A 25,861-nucleotide genomic window follows, 5' to 3' on the forward strand; every position below is an offset into this window, starting at 1 on the left:
ATCTACACATTTTGAAATAATAATATACTATGTTGACTTCCTTTTATACCTGTTACGTATCTCTCGCTAGTTATCAATAACTACACATAAAGAGTTATGTACTTTTGTCCGTATATAAAATATATTCGAATATTGTGAATAACAAACAAAAATATACTTTAATCGAGTGAGTTACGAGCACTTTTAAACCGTGCATCTTAACCGATGATTGCGGGTTCAAACACAGGTAGGCACCACTGAATTTTCATGTGCTTAATTTGTGTTTATAATTCATCTCGCTCTCGGCGATGAAGGAAAACTTTGTGAGGAAACCTGCATGTGTCTAATTTCAACGAAATTCTGCGAGACTGTGTATCCACTAACCCGCATTGGAGCATCGTGGTGGAATATGCTAAAAACCGTCTCCTCAAAGAGAGCGGACGCCTCAGCCCAGCAGTCGGAACTTTACAGGCTGTTAATATTGAATTGTAATTTTACAGAATTATATTAAACTATCATCTCGGCTTTACACGGGTATAATAAACTTTAAGTTGTTATAATTTTTCGTCTTTGAAAGATTGAACCGATTTTGATGAAACAAAAACTTAACGTTGTAAATGCATTTTGAAGGCAAAAAAAAAAATTCAGTATTTAGTTTAAGTAACTCGATGATAACTTAACTTTATTTTGTATAAATCAAACACGCGAAATCCCCTTTGATTTTCCCTCCTCCTCCCGATCCTCAAGACAAAAAATTATACCAGCCCTCCTGTCACCGCTGTGTATACGTTTGATGAAGGCTTTTGCACTATTATTCCGAGGTACAAGAAAAAAAAAAGCAAAATGGGCCCAAGAAATTTATGGAATTAGAAATTTAATCTTATTTTTAATTAATTTAAAGATTAAATAAACTATAATAAAAATTCTAATCATTTCTTTGAAAAAGTATGTGTGGTAGTTAATGCAGTTACTAGATTGCTATTTTTTATTGACTAGATTACGGATAGAGCCGCGACACAAGTATAGTTTAAAATTGTGTAATGTTTTTAAGTGAATGCGGGCATTATTATACGATATTGTTTTCAGGCTTATGAAATATGTAGAAAAATAAATAATCAAATTTTAGATTAGATAGAAGAAAGTTCTTTACCAATTTTTATTTTAATTAGATTTGAATAATAAAACAAGAAAATTAAGTTGGCAGTTAAATTAAATGTTGCTAGTATTTAAAATACCGATATTATTTAAACTCAGTTATAAATCTGTTCCGGGCGCATTCCATTTTTAAATATTTTTTTTACTGTTAAAATGTTGCAGTAGGGCACAGAGAATTATTGATAACGATTTTTAAAAAATATATTAGAAACTTTTTTACAATTTTAGAAAAAAACGCAAGAGACGTTAATTGTGTACGAAAATTCAAGTCCAAGTAATTAGTTCGTCATTTATTTTAGTCTTGTAATAGGAATGTTGTAGACAATGAACACATCATTATTTTAAGAATATATACTGCATGCTGTGTTCTTATTTAACTATATTCTGTGTATGTTAATGTTATATTATTTTAATAAGTGCAAACATTGTTGAAAAACCATATAAAAAAAACAAAAACTTATATAATATATACAAATATAATTTGATAGTAATCATTAATTCGCTTTACTATTTTAAGGACGGACTTAATCTGATTCATTAATAAATAATAATTCATAAAGAAATGAGATTAAAACTTTAAGATATATAAAAGAATCAAGTCATGTTTTTTTTTAAAAAGAAGCGTTACACTTGCTTTTTGATTATCAAAAAATCTATCAATGAATGTATTATTAGGGTTTAATAACGCTGCGTTTAGCGCACACTAAAGTTTTATTGAGTTCTATGTAACAAAATTATACCGCATCCAAGTTCAAGACAGGTTCCAATGCACCGAAATACATCAAACTACGAGTTTCATTGCGACCATGATCGACAACAAAAAATGTATTCACGAAATAACGTATCCAAATATCGCACATGTAAACTTCACAATGAAGCGTTTTTGAATCGTCAATATTTAAATTCTACCACCGGTTCGGAAAACAGCTTCCAGCGAGAAGAAACACAACACAACAGATTAACTAAGATTTACAATGCTGTTTTTTTTACAATAATTAGTATCCTGTGATGGAACCCGAACTTTTTTTTAATTAAATGATTATTTCCTTATTGTGTCATCATTTCCCGCATAAAAAATATCAAACGATCGTAGATTGTCCTGTCAAAAACTAATAACCATGCAGAAAAGAATGAAATTCAAAATGGCGTCGCCTCTATTTACTTCTCGCTTGCACACGCTCTATCTCATGCGAAAGCGTGCGAGTGAGGTTAATAGTAGCGACGCCATTTTGAATCTCGTTAAATTCCGTCAAGGTCACCTTTCTTATTTTTAATTTTGATTGCATATAACATCGCCGTCATTATATCTTAGCTTTATAGATTTTATAAATTCATATCAAATCACAAAATTCTCGTAGAAATATCTTTATTGGTACATTATTGTTAGTAAATATACAAAATGACTTTAATGGGTGTGATCTTGAAGAAGGTGCGGTCCAGAGACTCTGTGGGCAATGATTACGGCTCGCCACCCCCGGAAATAGACGAAACTTTATTGCGTCGAAATAAAATTAAAAAGCGAACAAAGAAGGTGAAGGTCTTAACATTATCATTACAATAATCTATACCTATTAATATTATAAATGTGAAAATAACTCTGTCTGTCTGTTTCTCTAACACGATCAAACCACTGAAACGAATTTGATTAAATTTGGTATGAAGGAAGGTCCATAGAAAGGCTAATTTAATGCGTAGCAACTGACGGCCGACCCTATTTGCTAAATCATAAGGCTGCAGGTAGTAGCCCAAAGTTTCGAAGTTGGCAAAACAATACCGTATCTCGAAAAGGACGTAAACGTTGATGGTGCGCCTGAACTGTAGAGATGCAGTCATGCTGGATTAGTCATTCGTAGTCCATCATATTTCGTGAATAGACATTGCCATTGTGTTCGAGTACAAACTTTTGCGGTATATGTGTCACGCAGCAGACTGGTCCCTTTTAAGTGCCCTGGCCAATATCGCCAGATCTTTATGGTTATTGATGGCAAATGAGGCACACGATGTAAAGTGGTTACCATTGTGTCGAAATTTCTTAACACCAGTGCGCCACCAACCTTGAGAACTGAGTTATATCCCTTGTGCCTGTAATTACTCTGCCTCATCCTTCAAACCATAAGAACAATAGAGAGTATTACTGTTTGGCGTTATAATATGTGGTACATAAGTGGTACTAGAATAGGAAAACAGAGAAATTCTCCTCTTTTTGTTCAAAACTAAGGTAGTAATGATATTTTAATATCAGGAAGCTCGTGTGCGTGCCATTGTTGACTCTTCATCGCCGTATTACAACGAGTTACAGATGTACCGCTCCCTACGCGACTGGAAACATCGAATACAGAAGATATATCTGGACAACATTAGAATATTATTCGCCATCGTCAAGGCTTATTTGAATGGCGTGAGTTATATATTTCAATAATGAGGCGTATATTATAAAGATTTCTGTGTGTAACGAAATTATGATATATTTCTTTTATGAAATATGAAGGCTGACTGGTAATGGTAAGTGGTCACCATCATTAACAATCCTTACTAGCCACCGACCTTGAAAACTAAAATGTTATGCAGTAAAATGATATGTAGAAGGTGAGTGAGGTAAGTAAGCCAATGTGACTACAGGCATAAGGAATTTGCCAGTAGTTACATTGGCTACCCAGTCTTCAACCCGTAATACAACAATACCAAGTATTGCTGTTAGGCGGTAGTGTAAGTGATGAGTGGGTGGTACTTCAGGTAAATAAACTACCCCATTGATTCCCCACGCTTAGGATACAGATCTCAAGGTCACGTGTATAATTTCAGACAATCCAAATGATAATTCGTTCGCTGCGCTGTACATATCTACGTTCTATCCAAACTAATATTAGAAATGAAAAAGTTTGTGTGTTTGTTACGCTTCACGTCTCAAATTATGAATCGATCAACATGATTGTCCTGATCGCCAGCAGATTTGACTGCTTGTATATCAATCATCGTTGTGAACTCTACACGTACACACACATACAAACAAACGATGACCTGTAGAAAAGTATTTGTATGTATGTATCTGTAATAAAATTTGTCACAGCTGCAATTCCACAGGGCTGGCTGGATAGCCACTGGTCGAAGCCGACGTCACTGAGAAACCAGTACCACTACCATAGAGTCCGTATGTACGAAGTAGTTAACCGTGAGAACAAGGAAATATACAAACGTATTAAGGAGACTGTTAGTAAATACAATCTATGCTAATATTATAAATTCGTAACTCTGTCTGTAACGCTTTCACGAATGTGCCGAATTTGATTATATTTGGTATAAAACAAGTTGAACTTCAAGGAAGGACATGGACTACATTTTTTTATCATCTGATGGAAAGTGACTACCACCGCCCATGGACATCCAGCAACACCAGGGGGCTAGCAGATGCGTTGCCGAATATACTTATGAAATAGATTTTGAGTTATGAGGTCAAAAGTGGCTCCAAATGGTTCGTGTAATATTACACATGGTGCTGCTCGCCAGTTATTTTATTTGAACTTGGCTTGACACGCTTCCGCGTGTCCAGATTTGCTACTTAAAGTCACGAATAGTAATTTCTAAAGGTTAAATCCTGACTTCATAAATTTGATTGCATATTCACTCATTTCCCCTAGCATCACTGATATTTCGTGTGTTTAAATGTGTTTAATTCTTCATCGTGAGGAAACCTTTATGTATTTAATGCAAATCTGCCAAGTAGGGCCTACCTGTAATAAAATATTTGATTGTATTTGTTGATGTGATTCGTTCAAATCACCAGAACGCTCGGGTGGTACCAACGACTGCTCTAAATAAAGCATGGACGCGCAATAAACAGGATATCATTCGTATGTCGAAGAATCAATTTATCCTTTTTCCTGTTCAACAACTCGAGACGATTGAAGACGTCGCTTTTAAAGCATCGAATGAAGTAGAACGGCCTCGGTTAATTTCTAATTTCTTAATATATAAAAAGTAATATTTGTATGAGAAACATCCATGTGATCATTCTTTAACAGCGTTATTACGGCTATAGCTTAGCAACTGTCGTTATTAAATATTTGTTGCGGTGATATCAAATCAAATCAAAATAGTGTTATGGACCTTGCAATAGCATAATATTCCATAATTCTGATATATCGACTGTAACATTTATCAATCCGTAACAAGATTTGACAGCAACAATTGCTACGCTATAACCGTAATAGCCCCACCGATTTCTATTGATAAGTTGCAATGTGCAATGCGAATGAATGTTATCCGACTATTTTAAAAAGTTATGTCATAGCATAAAGCGTTTTGTGTAACGGCTTACAGTTTAAATGGGTCGCATTATCCTTGTATAAAATTGAAATCAACATATTTGTCAAAAATTGACTTTCTAATATTGTGTTTCATTTAATTTCACTTACTTACTAAACACATAGATCGTATCTACATATTGATGCGTAGAAAAAGTAAGTTTGTTATTATGTTGTAGAAGAAATCGCGATTATTTTTTTAACTTTTTAGTGCATATTAATTTGTTTTGAAATAGTGTTTAATTTGAATTATATATTTATCGTTAATATCGTAGAGCGAATATAACGTTACGAATGCGTGACGCCGCAATTATCGGGACGATGATTGTGGAACTATTCGTGGATGTGTGTCCCGCTACCTGTCAACTATTCCTGGAACTGCTAGACGGAGACGGCTTGGGGTATGGTTACGTTGGCACGCAATTTTTCAGGTAATCTCCTTTCAAAATGACTGACCAACTTATTTCACAGATATCTAAACTGGACTTTTATGGAACGTAGATGAGAACTAAGATTTTTTGGAAATCCATTCGATAAGTGAGTGGATTTGTGGAGTTTTATGGAAATTTGTCAGTTTTTAGTTCGATTCTACTGACAAATTGTTACTTTATCGCAATCGAATTTAAATGATATCAAATGCAAATGCTAGGTTGTTAATATGCTGTCAGTATATGGGCTTTTTAAAGTTGTTAATTACCACAAGCAAGTAATTTTAATTCAGTCATTGTTATTCTTGGAATTTCTATTTTTTATTTGTTTTATGCTCTGAAGTTTTAGCCCAAGGTATCTCCGAATTCAGCCACCTTATTAAATGATAGATTATTTTGTGTTTTAGTCTTTAATAAAAACGTCTATATACATAAAAGATAAAAAAAAACGCAAGAAAAAAGTGTCCTAAATTTGGGCACATGCGATACAACACAACTTTGAGGTATTTACTGCCGGGTGACCAAGTTTTCGTCCAACGCTCGACAGTCCACGTTCGTTTTCATAAAAGGCAAAGGGAGATTTTTAATTGGGTCCCAAAAAGACTTTTTATATAATACTTTCTTTTCTATACTGTTTGGCTGAAATAAAGCAGAATTAAATTTAATTTAATTTTTCAAACGTATATAACCTCTTTTCAAACAATGACAAAAACGTCAAAAATGACAAATGAAACCGAAAATGACGTAAAATTATGATAAAACTTATTTTGTGCCTTATGTTATTTTTCACAAGCATATTCCTTTTCCTAATACTTATTGTCACCGAATACATTTAATTAAAACAGCTACAGCAACAAAATGCTAGTCTCGGACTCGGCTATGACTGGTAACAGCGATATATTCGTAAAAATCGTCAGCCCCGAGGGCCAGATGTTCACTACCTACTTCCCAGAAGACACTCTCATTGAAGATGTAAAGAATCGTTCCATTGATTACTTCTATCCGACCGGCGAAAACGGAACCGGTCGGTATAAAATCGTACGTGTTTGTGACACAACAACTCTACACGATTTCTTAACACTCGGGCAGGAACAAATCGCCATGTACGAAGAGCTGCTGTTAATAGAGAGACGCGTTCCTGAAGCTGGAACTCTATGGGATTTGGGAGCGGTCAGGGCTCCGCAAAATGGAGCCATCATGGCCGCCACCGCTTCACTACCTACTCCTCAAAACACCGTTCGACAACCAAATCTACAATCTTTACTTTCGACCAATGAACTGTCGTACGAATTGAGGAAAATTCTGATATCATTAGTAGAAGCTGGAGCGAGATTAGCAGCGGCTGGCAGAAATTACGAATTGACATTAGCACAACTTTCCGCAGCTTTGGACGAGCCTCTACGAAATCAGCAAATTCTTGTTCAAGTTATAACCCCTGAAGAAATAGCAGCCAGGCTCAACGTTCCCGAATCGGAAGGCGCTTCAACAGCACCGGTAGTCGGAGACGAACTGTATAAACGAGCCGAGTACTTGCGACGGTTCCTGGAGAAGTTCCGTTTGTGGAGAACGAGGATTATGGAGCCACCGAACCCTGAATCTATCGCTGCGCTAAAAGACCTTGGTTTTTCATTAGAAGAATCTGATTTAGCTCTCCGGTCTACAGGATCTAATATACCAGCTGCTGCGTCTTGGCTGATCGGTGAACGGGGGTCAAGTGTCTTTGAATTAATTAACGGTTTGCCAGATGGTTCCATCCTCCAGACTTTATTAAAACAACCACAAATTCAACGTGGCCTTCTGAATACGAGAATGCTGATCGCGTTCATAGCTATGGTCGGCCAAACGGGTAACGCGTCCCTTTGGTTGAACTCTCCTCACGGGAGTCCGTTGCTATCACAGATATCGAGGACTTATCATTCAGAAAAATACTGCTACGCTGTGAACCAGTTTTCAGAAAGACAAGAGGCTTCAAAGCCTTCAACATCAAAGCAAAAGAAGCCGTGAACTTCAATCTTACTTTGTTTTGGAAATTATTTTATGATATTCCGAAATGTACGTTTAATAAATCACTAATCAAAGTTTTCCTATCAATATTATGAAACTTTTTATTGATTATCAACTAATACAAGTTAATCTATTTTTGAAGTTAAATCTTCTTTAGCTGCGTTGAGTCATAGGACTAATAGAACAAAAACATTGGCGTCACCAACATGCGCGGCATGCTCACACATGAGTGCGTAACTGCAATAAATGTGATCTTAATAATTTCCATTTATAATTTCGACTACGAACTAATTACCTCCGACTAGTAACCGAGTTAACATCTATTTAAATATTTCAAGATTTACTTGGAGCTAGGGCTTTGTTCAATCCTGTCGGGTAATGGGTAGGTACCACCCACTAATCACATATTTATTTTATTTATTTATTTTATTTGCAGTTTCATGCTCACACATACAATTAAACTTTAGTTTACTTGAAATAAACCCTGCTAGGGCATAGCAAATGTTAGAGAGACGGACGTTTTATCACAATTTTATCTGTCAGATATTCCTCGAGTGTGTAATAGCATTTTTTTTTAAGAATTTATTTTAACTTATTTGGGTAACTTGGTTCATTTATATTTTGCTTAAATACTTCCGGCAATTTATTAAAAATTTTTATGCACATAGCATGTGTGCCCGATTGGTGAAGTTTCAGTTTTGATGTTGTAATTTCAAAATTATATTTATATTTTTTTTATTGTTTTTAACGAATTTGTAAATTTCTAATATGTAAATACAGGGTAAGGTTAATATTTTTAATGTTTTGAAATGTATTTGAATATTCTTCAACCAATCAGTAATACTTAGTCTCATTGTGGTCCAGTTTGAAGGATGAGTAAGCCAGTACATTAAAACTGAAAAAAAGAAACCTATAAACGTCCTTTTGATTTAAGTTTGCTTTGTAGCAAATTTCACAAAAATCGGTTCAGTGGTCAGTTATCCTGAGAACGTAACAGACTGATAGAGCAACATTTGCAATCAATAAATCAATCAAAATAAACTTTATTCAAGTAGGCTTTTACAAGCACTTTTGAATCGTCATTTAACAAACTATATTAAGTAAAGCTACCACCGGTTCGGAATGTAGATTCTACCGAGAAGAACCGGCAGGAAACTCAGTAGTTACTTTTGCAATCATCTAAAAATACAATCATGTTAGTTAAATACAATTATGTAATATATCCTGCCTGGAAGTCAACAAGCATTAACTCCACGCTTGTTTATCATTTATATAATCTTGTATCGAATAATATGCCTTCATTGCATTGCACTTATAATATTAGTATGGATAGAGAAAATTGCCACGCTATTCTATAAAGTAACTTTGATACTCAATGCTCGATACGATCGGAAATTAATGATGCCGGACTTTTCCGGCGAATTTATAAATTGATCGAGTCGACTCATATACACAAAGAATAGAACTGAATATTATCTGCGCGCGTTTGGAATGAAATCCGACCTTTTGGAGCTGAGACAGGCGCGGTCTGACTTTGCCTGAGTCTGATAATAATTATTCTTCAGAATCTACGCTGACGCTCCTTCACTCGAGAACTGATTCGATATACTTTGACAAAGTCCCGCCCCATTCCCAAAGCGCGCGGACTATAATGTATTCTGTTAACAGGAAAGTTCCGGGCTTGTATTGGAGCGGTGGTGATGTGGTGCATAACAACGGATTCGGATGTTACGCTCAGCGCGGTCGAGTGCGACCCATCACCGCTGAGAACTATCATTTCTCACATTCCATGCCAGGCGCGTTCAGTTTAATAAATATTTGCTTTATATTTGTTATTGTAAATTTTATGCACACCAGGGCTAGTCTGTTGACTTTTTAAAAAAAATAAAGAAATATCTTTTTTACTTTCCAGGGTTGCTCTCGATGCGCGTGATGTCAGACGAACTCGTGTGTGGAGTGTTTAACATAACGTTCAAGCCTTTGCCACAATTTGATTTAAAAAATGTTGTATTCGGAAGGGTAATTATAATATGTTTTTTTAAAACTAAAAAAAAACTAATATCACTAATTTTATTTATACCTATATATCTATTTTATCTGTAACATTATTCCTCTCGCTTTTCTGCAATCTGTAGAAGTATTTTTTGAAAAGGGACGGAAGTATGTAACACTCATCCAGGGAAGCGCGCGTTATTTAATTGGACCAAGGAGCACGTGCGGTGCTTGTGGGTATATATAAGTTAATGCTTGCTAAGCTTGTAAATTCAGAATACCCGATTTCTGTTGAAAAAAATTGTCTGGAAGTAATATCTATGACAATCAATTCGTCTTTCCAGAATCTTAACTCACTGTATTTTTTTTTATGATATCGGTAGGCGGACGAGCAAATGGGCCACCTGATGGTAAGTGGTCACCACAGCTCATAGACAATGGCGTTGTAAGAAATATTAACGATTCCTTACATCACCAATGCGCCACCAACCTTAGGAACTAAGATGTTACGTCCCTTGTGCCTATAGTTACACTGGCTCACTCGCCCTCCAACCGGAACACAACAATACTGCGTTGCTGTTTGGCCCTAGAATATCTGATCAGTGGGTGGTACCTACCCAGACGGGCTTGCACAAAGCCCTACCACCAAGTGAAATAATAAGTATAATAAATAAGTGAAATAATACCACCAGTACATATATAATAATATCATGTGATATTTTGTCCCATAATTTATTATTTCCAGCAGATCATCCGCCCATGTTCGACATATGAGGTTATCCGTACGTTGGGCTCTCCGCTCAACTCACATCCTATCATAGAAATAGCGGCTACAGGAAGAAAAGTTGACAAGCGATTTATACGAGGAACTCTCAACACAAAATTGCAGACTAACTTTAAAATGTATAAATAAATAAAAGGCTTTGATACATACAAACCGTCTTAAGTACCAGTAAAATCATATTATTATACTAAGTAACAATCATAATATGATAATAAAAGATGGCTGAAGATAAAGATTTTGCTAGAAAAAAGACTGTGTATTTTATATTAACTCCTGTGTGTCAGATAAACATGTACAAGTTAGATTTCGGAAATAAAAATAGCTTTTATACGTAATATATTTTATTCTTTCAAAAAATGACAATGGATTTATTTTCTTTCTAGATCAATCCATTCCCCAATCATAACCCATTTTGAAATTCGAACATTATTTTTCTCTTTCACTCTTACCAATCAATGTCTTATCTCTTTCATTCGAGGCTGAAGGGGGCGTAACGCTTTTTCTTTACTTGACGATGTCTACCAATTCACTCGACTGTGAGCCGCGTAAACAATATGCAGGTTCTCTACTTCGTTGTTGTCCCAAGTGTTCCAAACCTTTAAATCCGGCCCCAGGCAGTGGCAGTTATCGTAGATCCAGGTGGTGCAGTGCACCAGGGCCCCGGAGCTCAGGGGGCTCTCTAATCTAAGCTTTAAAAAGAGCTTTGGTCGTAAGGATTAGCCTACAAAAGGTAAGTTCAACTCATTGTATCCTGTATTCTATAATTTTGATCTGCAATATAAGTTAAAGAGGCGGTGGAAAGAGGTGGTGAGGGCCCGATTATTTTTCTATGCACCGGGGCCCTTGCCCACCTAGCTACACCACTGGTCCCAGGTCTTCTCGGAGATATAAAAGAGAAGGGTGTGTTGCACACAACAGAACGGAAGGAATATGGAAATTGCTATGTATTCATCTGCTTATTAGTAAAAGACATAAGTTAAAATGTTTCCAATTCATCACCCAAGAGTTTGAAATTCGGGATGAAAATTTCTATAGAAAACATCAGCTGTTACAGCGTTTGTGGAAAAGTTAGTCTTTTTTTCAAATTAGAAATTTAAATCCCATCGGTTATTAAATATCGAGTACTAATAAAAAGAAAATATACATCAGTAAAACAGGATAAAACAGGGTGCGTTGTGTAAAAAAACACGACTTTTTAGTCACACAATATAAAATTTTATTTCAAAAACATAGTATAGTATACATAACGATAACTTCAAACTTAAAAAGTAATAAAACAGCGTAACTTCTATTTCTTTGATGAAATTTAATCAATCACATAATTGCACATACATAACGTTTACTCGTGCATATATCGCGCTTACGTGTGCAAACTAGTTTGCGCAGATAAGCGCCTGATTGAAAATGGAAGAGGTAATTCGCGCAAATGCAATATATTCGCGTATAATGTTGTATTAGATTGAGCAACGGAGTTTTATATTTGCGCTTGGTTTAAAGTTTACACTCACGATTAATTTTAACAAAAAATAACATGTATTTACATTGTTTACCTTAAATTTATCATTCCCCTGTCCCGTAAGTCACTAAACTTACAGGTATTGTTTAACTTTTATCGTGTCTGCTTTAAATACGTACAATTAAAAGCGGAAATTTCAGTTCAAAAAGTTTTAATATTTACATATATCATTGAGGAACATCGAAATCTTAGTCAGTTTGTCAGACCAGCCATATTGAAATAAATTCATTTTAAGGACTAACGGCCTTACTTTGTAACGCTTTGCACCGATTGTCAAGTTAAACACGAACTCTCGACGCTCTTTCCGTCATAATTGATTAGACATTCGAAAGAAGGGGACAGCATCACACATCAACATACAATTTACAAGTACGACCGTTATTGTTGGAATAAAACAGTAAATTGAATAAAAAAATCTTTACAAATAAAATGTATGAATACATTTTTTTATTATAATTGTAAATCATATAAAAAATGTTAGGATGAATGATTGTCGGTGGAACGTTTGGGTTGTATGGAAAAGTAGGTTTTAATATTAATATTTTTTGTATATATCATGGAATAATTCAATTTATACTACTCTTTCTTTAAATATAATGTTCGTAAATACTTTTATCCAATTTTTTTTTTCTTTTCTTTCTGTAAGCGTACTATCTAGGTTTATGAAACTTATAGTGAGAGGCATGAGTCGTTAGCACAATCTTGACTTGCGCAGTAGTATTTCAGGTCTCTTTGTATTAATGAAGGAGTCGGGGCGCCGAGGCTGCTCGCGATTGGTCCATTAGACGATGCTCGTCGCCTATTGGATACTTGAGTCTTGACTTTTCGTTAGCTACTGTTATTTGGCTGAAAGAGTACATGCGCAAACTTACCCCCACCACTGCCTATGGGTGCTCACAACTCGTCTATCATAACTATAGCCTATTTCAAAGGCAGGAATAGAGATAAATTCACAACTTTGATCTTTAATTGATGTGGCTTAATCGGTCGAGATCTATGTTAATAATATGTGATATCCATTATGGATTTGTGAAAAAATGGCGTTATGAATGGTATTCGGTATCGGAACTAAGGGAGTTCAGTGGAATATTTATGTATAACACGTACGGATCCTATATCCCAGATGGCATGCTAACAAAAATATAGCGACAATATTTTTTTTATGTTTACGAAATTTACCTTACGTTGATTTAATTGTTTTTAACTAAATTATTACGTAACATAGAAAATATATTATTTTTTTTGTACGTGGTTCCGAATAAAAGTTTTTAATTGAAATAGATGTATTATCTGTTTCAAATAGCTGGGAGACCTTGTGGAATCGATCAGTGTGACGTCATTATGAGTAATTACCGACAGCTACGATCTTAGTTTTTTTTTTTTTTATACCGTTTGAAGAATGAGATGTATGCTATAAGTAGAGTAGAAAGATTAGACGTTTATCGTTCTTCAGTTCTTCTTTGCTTACAGTTTAAAGAGGTTTTAAATAAGTTTTATTTTATTTCAAGGTTTAATTATTGCATTTATAAATATTTAAATAAAAAATTATACTCTTTTTTCGATTGGCACGACCCTATCTTAACAGCATTTGAAATAGACAATATGTATAGTTTTGCACAAGTTACAATTATATCAAACCTTTTTAAATATTTGCCTCTTGAATTTATTTTTTAATTTCCTGTCAGGTCACTTAAGGCTTTGTGGATTGGAACTACAGTCTTTAACAACTTAAGATAATTAAATGCTAATTTTGGACGTCCTTTATAATTATAACCCAAGTAAATCGTTTTCTCTCGTCTTATTTTTCAAATACTTGAACACCTTCCTGCAATATAAACGGATATTAATATTATAAACATTCCTCTGAACTGATATTAGGTTACAAAGCACGAGCGAACGAGATGGAAGATGATTTTCGCGAAAAAGAGATATGTTTATCTGAGTGGAAATAAAAGATACAGACCAGAGCACGGCCGGCGCGTGTCCCCAGTCACGCGGCAGCTTGTCGGCCAGGCGCGCCAGGCGCGGGGGGGAGGGGGCCTGCGAGCCGGCCAGCACGGAGGCGGCGCGCACGTGTCCCGCGCGGGGCCACGCCGCGCCGCGCTCCTCCGCCACCAGCTCAACCGCCAGCCGCACCTCCCACACTGCGCGGAGCGGCACGTTCGCCACCTGCGGGATGGTCACAACGATAAAGATCATTAATTTTTTCTTCTCGAGGGGGACCTAAATTCGTCAATTGAAAGTAACATTCAATTAATTAATCTTCTGTCGCTGTCGGGCGTGACGGAGTAGGCGAGGCGGGCGTGGGGCGGCTTGTGACGTCACACAGCACCGCGGACTCACCTTGAGCGTGAGCTCGCCGTCGGGCGTGACGGAGTAGGCGAGCCGGGCGCGCGCGTCGCGCATGGCGCGGCCCCAGCGCAGCGCCAGGCGCGCGAGTGCGGCGCAGCGGCGCAGCAGCGCGGGCACGTCGGCGGCGCTGGTGGCGCGCGAGCACTCGTAGCGCATGGCCTCGGCCGCCAGCCGCACGCACAGCGCCGCCAGCGGGTCGCTCTCTTCTGAAGTACGACGCGTAATACGAATTGTATTAAATACCGATAGTAGTTATTACATCAGTTCAGTTTCAGAAAACGGGGCCTAAGGCGGTTCGGTAGGGACAAATCTAGCACAAAACAGATGTTAAAATGATATCCTACAGAAAGAATTTCGACCGCGAAGCTCAATCTGAGAGAATAGTCACGGGAGATATTTTAGTGGACAATAGAGATCCGGTGCGGCTTTACGTGCATTGCCACGAGTTTTTAGACTAAACTTTGCTAAGCTCCAAATATAAATACTTAAAACTGTTTGTGAAACGTATTCGTACTTGTTACGTACCAGTACGTTTAAAACATTTACTATTTGACACCAACCTTGTACAGGGTCCACCATCAATGCGACTAGATGCGTATCTGCGCGGACCCGCGACCGAGACGCGTTGTGATGCGAGTGAGCGAGACGGATAGTCAACCGAATACGGGAACGCAAGAGTCGGAACATCCACATGTCACCACCTGAAGACTCCCATTCGCACTCTCGGCTTCTGAACCAAAGATACAATATTAGATAAAAGCTATATCGTACTTTACTAGTTCGCAAAATGAATGGATTAGGATATCGCTTTCATACAAAATAATCTGTCAATTCGGTCAGAACGACAACGTCAAATGTAATAATTATTTCATTTTCCTTCAATGTACATACGTCGTTTTGATATTATCTTATACTCTGACCACGCCCGCTGATGCGGTTACGAATAGCATATACAAAATATTCACATCCATACATAACGATTCTTTGAACTAATTAACTCTTTTATAATGAAAAAGAAAACATGTAACTCACCCCATGAACGGCAGAGTGTTGATTTTAGCGACAACATTGGCACTCGAACTACATTCAACTAGTAAGTTCTTTGAACTCAACTCGTCAACGACTTCGGGCTGCCAGTTCACTCGCGACACATCGCTGCCCACCACTGTAACCGCTTGGGTATCAACACTGTTCGTATCTTGCCTCTCTTTCACACTAACGTTCACAGTATCTACGCTCGTCGCGCTCTCAGTGGTTGGCGATATCGTTTCCGTATCTAAGGTAACCGATGGACTCTCTATTAAATTTGCGTGTTTATTTTTCTGATCCATTTTCGTGATCCTGTAACATTCTGATAGTAATTGTTGAACAGTTATTACTTCTTCTGGCCTGGAGCTGTTCCTTTTCTTTGGGGATTTCGTCTTATCGGGACTTTTTTCAATATTAAATTGTTCTCGATCCTTGCTTTTTAAATGCGGACTATTCGATATTTTTTGCATTTTGCTAACTGGTTTCGGAGTGATTTCCACGTTCGGTCGACTCGCTCTATTTTTGTCTTGTTTCGTAGGACTATAGCTACGCTTTCTTGTGGTTGAATTTTCATTAACATCTTCCTTTTCGAAATCTTCGCTGTCTGGATCGATATTTTGTAATTGATCTTCATCGGTATCCATGTTGTAAATAACTTTTAGTGAGGATCTTTGATCATCATCAGAAGAAATCAAATCGACTTTCAAGTCAAACGCTGATTGAGCCAGTGCATCATCCACCAATGTTAATGAGGAACTCGATTGTAGAAGTTCCTGATTAACTTTCATAGCGATAACTGTGTTGACTTCTGTATGTTTCATATCCAATCCTAGGCCTTCGGTCGATCGATTGACAGACAGAGGTTTACTAACATTTGACCCCTTACTGATTAGTTCGCTTGTTCTTTCGTCAGGTTGTAATACTGATTGGTTACGACTCAAACGACTTTCCACGTTATAGTGCATCGAAACACTGCATTCTGTGTTCTGCATCGCGACATCTGATTTCTTATTTTTATTTATTTCATCAACAGAATCATCTTCACTGCAAATACTTTTAGATAATGGGTTATATTTGTGAACTTTCGTACATTCCGTTTGAGTCAATAGTATATTGTTTAGTGGATTGTGATGATCGAATAGAATAACGGGCCCAGTGTTCGAATGATGGGTTATTAAAGTATTCATTTTCGTTTCTATTTTTGGCAAACGATTTATTTCCAAGGGTATATTTGTTAGAGGCGGATTAAAAATTTTTTTTAATGTTTGTGACACGGATTCTTTACCCATGGCTATTTCTGTCACGGTGGATTGATTCGACTTTATATTATCAAGGGACTCCGCAGTCGATCGTAATTCCACATCGATATCTATCTGACTCGATGTCACTAGGCTTGCTTGTATCTGGGTACTGCATGTTGAAGGTGATTTCTTGGCCTTGTGTAGTTCAGTTGTCTCGTAAGGTAGAACGTCTGCCATTGGCTTTACCAAATCGTGCATCAGAGCTTTAATACCATCTGAGACATCTTTCAAATAAGTCGGTATAACTCTCGCTTTGTCTTCCTTCATATAAGTGCTTTCACCGAAAGCTGTTTTCTTTAATGGTGATATTTCTACAACTGCATTCGAATTGTTATCGTCAATTGAATCGTCTTCTTCGAATTGTAATGTTTTAACTACTTCTGTACTCATTCGTACTGATTTCTTTGGGGATTTATTGCTTTGGGAGTCTTCTTCTTCGGGTGAGTCGTGTGTGTCTTCTGTACTTCCGCTTTCGTCCATTTCGAATCGAGACTGTTGTAATGCGGCTTGAGCCATTGAAATATTATTTAGCAAGTCCTCTCGACTAAACGCGATAGACTGCCTCTTTGGAACGAAACTTAAACGCGCTAACTTACTTTTGTTTACTAGAGTTTCGGAGCCTTTTACGTCTATTGAGCCTAATGTTTTATTCTTTCCTTGGTCATCAGATTGTCCGTCTGTAAAATCTGAAAGCATTTCTAACAACTCAGCCGTGTCATCCGCATTCTTAAACGATTTATTGCCTCTCGTGACGTTAGATTTATCTAAGTCTTCAATACTTTTTCGGAGATCTGAGCTCAGTACTTTTTCATAATGTCTGTTTAACGATTTTGTATTGACTTCATTAATTATTTTAAGTTCTTCGACCTTTTGTTTTAAATACGAATCCTGTTCAGATTCTTCGGTACCGTGCGCTTGTAGCTGTGAGGATATTTTTTGGAAGTCACTGCTCATATCACTGTCATTTTTACTATTCACAGTTTCCCCAATATGTTCTACATTAATATAATTTCCGCTGTCTCTTATTATCAAAAAGAGACTCTCACTTGATTCTTTCTCAACCGCTGGTGGACTCCGTTCATTTTCAGTTAACGCTTTCATTTCACTTATATTTGCTTCGTTTAACGAAGCACACGACATGTCTAAGAGCTCACTAAGAATAGACTTTTTGGGCTTAGAATTTTGTTCAGCAAGAATAACTTTGGATTCCTGTGAGCAAATTGGCAGTATTTCTATTTCCTTCAAGCTTTCTCTTTCAATAAGTCCCTCCTCATTATGGACAAATTTTCTAATGCTGTAACTATTAGATCTATCACTGGACTGCTCTTCGACTGTACTCTGATTTAATGTATGATTAGGTCTGATAGAACCATAAACCATTTGTTTTAAATCTTCTACTGGATAATTACTATGATTGGTTTCGTTTATTATTGTCGCATTCTGTTCCGCGTTCTGATATATCATAATATCTTGATTGACCGATGCATTGTTATCTTTGAATATTCTTTTATCAGCATCTATTTCGGACGTGTGCGGAAAATCATTATGAATATTTAATATATCGGTCGGTATCGGCTTCGTCAATGACAAATTGCTTAAATCGTTGCTATGAAATTTAGATTCTTGTAACATTCTCGATATATTACCTAATGCATTCATTGAAATATCTTTACTCTCTGTTTTATTTAGATCTGTCTTAGGTATAGTAACATCAGCCTCTTTGTTTAATGGTTCTTCTTCAGTTTTAACCTGTTCTTCAGCTGACAACAATATGTTAGAAGGCAGTGCACGTGTCATAGAAATATCATTATCACATGAAGTCGTTTCCATGTCATATTGCTCATTAAGATTCGATTGTAAAATATTAGTAGGCATAACTTTTGTGAATGACACTTCAGCTTGATCTCCATAAAGTGTTACGTTACGTTTTGGAGAACTTTTCTCAGTATTTAGTTCCTTTATAGCTTCAGATATTGTTTCAGTATCGAAAGCTGATGTGTTTTTGAGAGTATCTTTTGCTTTACTATCTATTTTCGATGCATTTACATCCGAAACGTTATTTTTACTACTGAATATAATATTAGAGGGAATAGCTTGCGTGATAGATACATTTCCAGCATCCTCTTCGTAGACAATCGTTTTCCTTTTATCACTGTTACTCTTTTTGGAGAAAACAACGTCATCAGAGACGACTTGCGTTGTTTCAATATCTGCATCTAGATTATTATCGTAAAATATTGTTTTGCCCGGATCATTTTTCTTTGTTTCATTGATTATTATATTACATGGTATAGCCTGAGTTATCGAAAGATTAGTTAAATCATTCTTAGTGAATTCGATATTTTCTACTTCTGAAGATATAATGTTCTGTGGTATCGCTTGCGTGACTGACATGTCTAAATCATCTTGGAAATATACTGTTTTATCTTGAGATGGTTTAGTTTTATCATTCAAAATTAAATTCGAAGGTAGCGCACGTGTAAAAGATATATCACCGTCATCATAAACGGTACTTTTTCTTTTATCTGCCATACTTTTGTTACCATGAATTATGTTCGTGGGAACAGCTTGTGTTATTGATAAATTCGTCAAATCATTTTCATACAGTATCGTCTTTTTCTTTTCCTCTTTATGAATTATAACTTTAGCGGGAACAGCTTGAGTGATCGATATGTTTCCCATATCGTCTTCAAATACGATCGTTTTTCGTTTCGGCACCTCAATTTTGTTATCAACCGATTGCGTTATCGACAAATCGTAGTCATTGTATATGACTGTTTTCTTTTCTTGTGCATTATCTTTAGGGATATTATAACTTTGACTTGTCACGAGTGAACCATCTTGATTGAAATTAGGTAAATCATCATTCATATTCAAGACTATTGTTTTTCTCTTCGGAGTGACATTATTAGGAGTTTGTGTATTATTTGAAGCATTTTGACTATCTAGATCTAGGACCTTCTTCTTTTCCGACTGGACTGTTAGTTTCTTTCCATCAAATACGAGAACTTCATCAGTGACTTCATTAACGGCGAAGTTTAGTGATTCTTTAGGCGTTGTATAGGGGTTCATGACTATATTTTCTTTGTCCACCGCCCAATCGTCATTAACATTCGACGTATTACTTTTCATAACCTCCTGAACTTTTGGACTTTGGATTGTATCAGTGATGGACATATCACATTCATCACTTCTAACACCAACATTAGTCATATTTAGATCAATTTCGATATACTCCGATAGATCCCTTCTACTTCTAGAAGGACCCTGGCAGACAACATTTGATGGATTCGATCTTTCTAAATCGCGTTGCATTTCATCTAAATCATCACACTTACTGTTATCTAACGGTTGTAGATTCGAGAAATTTATATTAATCTGATTCGACATTTCATTCATCACTGGAATACTCAAATCATCTCCAAACACTTTGCTATGGTGATCAGTAAACGAACTTAAATCGAAATTTTGAACAGGAGCTGTTAGCTTCCTATCATCGCCAGTACATTCGAGTGCAGCTAGCTGCTGTGTTAAATTAACATTATTTAGTGATGTTTGAAACTCCTGAAGTACTGTATTTGTTTGTAGAGTACCACCGATATCTACGACCTCGACTTCCTCAAACTGCTGATCGAATATTCTCTTCCCGATGTGCCCTATGACCTGACGGCCTGAGTTTGCTGCTGATTCGTTGCCTGATGATTCCAATGATTTATTATGTTCTTCATAAAAGTTCTTCCAAGTCGTTGTTGCTTCATTCGTAACAAATTCACTGAAATCAATAAGATATACTCCAATTATTTTTTGACCTTATATATAAAAAAAATTCAAAATAATTCCTTGTACAGTCAATTAAAAACTAAGGTTTAAATATTAAAAATTTTTGGAATTATACTTCCTTAGGTGTATTAAAAGTAAAATTTTTACGTCGGAACGGAAATGACATCAAAAAATGAGAATTGCGAAACTGCTTTATATACTTATACGTATGTACAGTTGTTTACTCAAAAAAGTTAAGTTTAAAATTCGTAACGAAAGAACAATGTGAATTTGCCTAATCTTACTTCTGACTACTTATGATCCTTACAGCATTATGCGTTGAAGTTGTATGTATGCGTAATAAATAGTTACATCATATAGAAATTAGTGATTGGTTCGAAAGTATTCGCTGCAAATGAATAAACAGAAAGAAAGTGCTTCTAATGCGCGTACATTATAAGTACACGCACCTCTTTTTACGTCATGTTTTGAGGCTAGAAGACTGTGCAAACTACGACGGGTGGTCATCCAAACCTGCGACCTACAGATACATTCAATGCAATAAAATAATAAAGTCATCTTACGCAACGCCGGTACGCCGTGAGAAACTGACACGTCGACTCTTCGCGGTGTCCGTGGGCGTGGCTACGTTGAATTCCAACTCTGAAAATGGCGTCCGTGGGGGTCGCTGGCTTTTGAGTATTGATGATCTGCGTTTTCTACTGTAAAGCGAAATGTTTATCAACAAGATGGCTACACTGAGCTGACCTGGTTGCCTAATGTGTTAAGATTGTTCACTAATTCTCACAAAGAATCGCATTTTACGTCCATATAATCGTCACAGTCCAGGGGGAATAGATTCGTACAAAATTTTCGCTGAATAATACTCAATACAGTCTATAAAAACATGTTTGTAGTTCAAATATTGTAAAACTCTTGTTAAACACAAACTTTTGCTTGTAGCCATACTCCCGCTAACAAACAAACTTGCCGGTAAAGGTTCGTCACTTTCACCGAAAATATCTAGCAGATTATTAAGCTGATCTTCTCTACAAGGTAATTTGTTACACATTTCGTCCATGGTCAATTAAATATACTTAATATAAATATAAAAATATTATTATAACCACATCGTAATTGCAAAGTTACCAACGAAATCAAAAATTACACTGAGCTGATCTGATACAGCTCAATCCTACCCAATGATTAATGATTCAAACCAAGGCCAGCACCCCTCAATGTTCATGCTCTTAATTTGTGTGTAAACATCATGAAATAAACTGCATTTGTCTTTTGCCACATGTGTAACCAACAATCAGCATTGGAGCAGTGTGGTGGAAAAAACTTTAGCAAATATGATATTTATTTGAATACTGTTTTTGTTCGTCTCACGGGGAATGTTTTTTGTTGTTGAATGTTATAGGTAGGCAGACTGACAAATTGCCTATCTGATAGATAGTGATCATCTCTGCCAATAGACATTTTTACTGCTATAAATATCAATAATTTCTAATTCAATGGGTTAACTCTATTTACGTACTAGATATTTTTTAATACCAGTTTGTCCAGAGTTGCTATTTATACCAAAATAATTATTTAAAATTAGAGCAAAATTTGTATATTTTGTAACATTCTAATCCTATTTCCTATTATTATTTAAAAAGCTCATCAACTACTACTCCTCCTACCAATTAATCTATTGAAAAACTTGTATACTACAAGTTAACACATCTAGAATGTTTACACATTTGCATAAAATCACAAGTCAAAGGTAAGAATCAAAAATCTGTATTCAATATTTCATTATTATACTTCCCTACTGATAGTTAAAAAAATCTACCACTGGTACAGAAACACCTCAGAAACATTGTAGATCTGAGAATAACCGAAAGAGACTCTGTATTTATTCAAAGAAATATCAAATATTAACAATACAATTATTTTGTATATTTCTGTTAACGGCCTGGAGACGAACGAGTATTTCATTTCCTAGTTGAGTTATCATCTAATAAGTCATAAGTTTTATAATATCCTTTAACAAGAATGTACTTAACAGAAATATTTAATTTTGCAATCGATTAATTTTGATAATTTCTTACTGAAACTTTGAACCTGGGTTACACATTGCAACACAAAGATCATATTGATATGGACTGTATTTCCGCAGACCTGAATCCTATAGGATATTATGCTGTTGAAATAACTAAAATAAACAAAGTGAGCCATATCGACTCAATCAACAGCCTAATTCGTTACCCATTTTCTGCAGACCTCTATCTACTTGCCCTTACATTCATTTGAGGTCTCCAATGCTGCATAGACACTTAAAGTAATACAAGAAATTTTGTAAGGTCAATAAGGTCTATACTACCAATTTTAAATGATAAAAATACATGGTCCGTCCCTGAGTGTCTGCCAATATGTGTAATGATTGTCTGTGTGTTGTGGTTGAAATAATAGATTATTATTGTTATTATAAATGAAGATACATTTTAACCAATATGCTAGATTCAATAGAGAATTCTGCGCAATTGAATTTTATCTTAGTATTCTATATCAATTTGTACTCGGAAGTTTCTTTGATATTTTACATTAAAGATTAATTAGGAATTCTATAACGAGCTAAAATAAATTATTTACCATTGGTCAATCTTTTTATTTTTTTATTGTTTCATAATTTCTTTTACGAAACAATAAATAAAATATATTATGATAGAATAGTATTTGCTATTTTAATTTCTTTGCGATTATAGTCAGTACTCAAATTATATTAGTTAATACAAAATGAATAATAAGAAGTTATTACTGAATTCCTAACAAAACTTCTTTGTAACAGTTATTTCAGACTTACGTAGCCGCTGCGCCATCCGCAGTCTTTAGTGATGCTCCGGTATCATCCATTTTGGATAAATAATATTTTTTACCTCACAATATTATTGATATCATTATAAGTATTCAATTTAGTAAGTGTAAATAATACAAATACGAAATGAAGGCTATTTTTCAAATCAAAACACAAACGGTTACTGTTCAAAAGTGGCATTGACTTTCAAACTGACATTACAGATAAAATATAGTTAAAATGAATGATAATCTGTTGTGAAGTATGTCCTTGAATAATATAAATAAAAATATTGTTTTGTATAAATAGTCTCAAAAAAGAGATTACAATCATTAATTTAATAATTAATTTAGAATAATACTAAATGATGTTAAAATATGATTAATATCGATTTCATTGTTCGATATTGACATGTAAATTAGATCAAAGAAAATAAAAAAATATACGAAAACACTATTAATAGTTACTTATAAAATTAACTACTTTTTGCTTATTAATATGATGATAATTATCAAATATCGCAACTGTCCAGGTTAAAAGAAGCTATGTAAATTCTTCTGATAACTTATCATAAAATAAATATAAAATGAAAGAAAATATTATCTCTACGTTTTACAAATCATATGCTACCAGATAAACTTTATCCTGTTTTTTATTTAGTAATTATGTTATGAAACATAATTAGAAAAGCCCAAAAATACCGTGGGTCTTTACTTAATTTATAAATAAATAGATAAACTTGAAAAAGGATATATATATTCGACTATATTGTTTATATAAATAAATCTTATCGAGAACTTACAAAATAAAGATTACTCCAATTGCCGTGACCGTTAGAAGAATTATATACACAGAAAAGATACCTATCCAATCAATAGAAGCATTTCCCTCAAAATTTAACGGCCCAGACATTAGAATCACAGTTAATTTCTACCTACATTTCTAAAATTTTTATTCAAAGTCTAATTTACCACGGTAATTTTGTGTTGGATACTGTCATTTTTATGGCATGTGTCTGATTCTTACGCTACCATCAAAGCGTTAACAACCAGCATTTTTATTAACCCATGAACATATTATTGAAGAAGAATAGGTAAAGCTCGGTGTACACCGATCACATTCGTTTAGTAAAATCAAAACACCGGAACTCTCTGTAGACGGTGCAATATTGCATGACATTTCAGTGCCAGTCTTTGATAATACACAAATGCCTAGAATTTATATACAAATAAATATGAAATTGTTATAATACATTTATTGTTTTCTTCTATATTACTGCGTTCCTTCAAACGTGGCGTGAAGAAATATCTTGAGGCCGCCATGATTGCCTGACTGTACTGGCCGCCTTCGCATTTGGACTCCTCTACCACTTACCATCAGGTGGAGTGGAGCCATATGCCTACCCGGTAAAATAACAGTGACGAAATTAATTTAACCCATAAATTACTTTGCCAATAACAGAAAGTTATACAGAAAACCTATCCCAGATGTAAATATATTTAAGATAAGAGATCTTGTTAAGTAGTTTTTAATGTATTTGTTCAGATGTAATTGATTATTTAATTATTTTTTTAATAATTATAAAATTGTTTTTTTAATATATCGGTAGGTGGACAATCAAATGGACCACCTGATGGTAAGTGCTCACCAGCGCTCATAGACAATGGCGTTGTTAGAAATATTAAGCATACCTTACATCGTCAATTCGTCACCAACTTTGGGAATTAAAGTATGTTTCTTATGCCTGTAGTTACACTGGCTCAATCACTCTTCAAACCGGAACACAACAATACTGTGTACTGTTCTTTGGTGGTAAAATATCTGATGAGTGGGTGGTACCGACCCAGACGGACTTGCACCAAGCCCTACCACCAAGTAAATATGTACAATATATATTATGTACAATATAAAAAGACATACAGACAGATTTAAATATTCTATAAAATTTGTTTTTGAATTAATTGAATGCGACCTATATTAATATGACCTACAATAATTTAATTCTTATCTAAATTAAAAATAACTCCGTAAAGTATTCAATGACAAAACGAAAACCATTTTAATTTTTATAATTTCACAAAATTCCATAAAAAAGAAAGGAAAATATCTTCATCCACTAATTCAGCTTCAGCCACAAGTTTTTGTATAATTACGAGGCTAAGATGTGTCTGTTGCTGTTGAGGACGAACCATGTGTCTGAGAACTGCAACAGGAACACGTTGAACGTTGCCTCCGTTTAAGCCTAAATATAATATACTTCATTATAGTCGTCGAGACGAGACGAGACGACCCAGTCGCTAGAAATACGTGAACCCTAACAGAATATTGCACCAAGTTTTAATGTATTTAATTTAAAACATTTATATTACGAGCCGAGATGGCCCAGTGGTTAGAACGCGTGCATCTTAACCGATGATTT

General features: G+C 35.4%; 3 protein-coding genes across 3 annotated transcripts; 2 read left to right on the plus strand and 1 right to left on the minus strand.

The window, feature by feature from the left end:
- Positions 1-2,475: 2,475 nt before the first annotated feature.
- On the plus strand, positions 2,476-10,960 carry LOC113395263 (uncharacterized). The gene is made up of 8 exons (XM_064219790.1): positions 2,476-2,665; positions 3,377-3,532; positions 4,216-4,341; positions 4,916-5,079; positions 5,711-5,866; positions 9,536-9,663; positions 9,780-9,886; positions 10,608-10,960. Exons 1-8 carry the CDS (start codon positions 2,534-2,536, stop codon positions 10,770-10,772), a joined length of 1,134 nt encoding a protein of 377 aa, XP_064075860.1. The 5' UTR covers positions 2,476-2,533; the 3' UTR covers positions 10,773-10,960.
- Positions 6,672-7,888, plus strand: LOC135194382 (ubiquitin-associated domain-containing protein 1). Its single transcript, XM_064219789.1, has one exon. The coding sequence runs from the start codon at positions 6,722-6,724 to the stop codon at positions 7,865-7,867; it is 1,146 nt and encodes a 381-aa protein (XP_064075859.1). The 5' UTR covers positions 6,672-6,721; the 3' UTR covers positions 7,868-7,888.
- A 2,615-nt stretch (positions 10,961-13,575) lies between the features above and the next one.
- On the minus strand, positions 13,576-24,421 carry LOC113395264 (uncharacterized). Its single transcript, XM_064219862.1, has 7 exons — positions 24,245-24,421; positions 21,185-21,322; positions 15,544-20,613; positions 15,072-15,241; positions 14,503-14,717; positions 14,123-14,328; positions 13,576-13,984 (listed from the first exon to the last, which is right to left on the minus strand). Exons 1-7 carry the CDS (start codon positions 24,352-24,354, stop codon positions 13,927-13,929), a joined length of 5,967 nt encoding a protein of 1,988 aa, XP_064075932.1. The 5' UTR covers positions 24,355-24,421; the 3' UTR covers positions 13,576-13,926.
- Between the last annotated feature and the right edge of the window lie 1,440 nt (positions 24,422-25,861).

This window comes from Vanessa tameamea, chromosome 29, assembly GCF_037043105.1.
Source record: "Vanessa tameamea isolate UH-Manoa-2023 chromosome 29, ilVanTame1 primary haplotype, whole genome shotgun sequence".
In the NCBI taxonomy this organism is placed as follows: Eukaryota; Metazoa; Arthropoda; class Insecta; order Lepidoptera; family Nymphalidae; genus Vanessa; species Vanessa tameamea.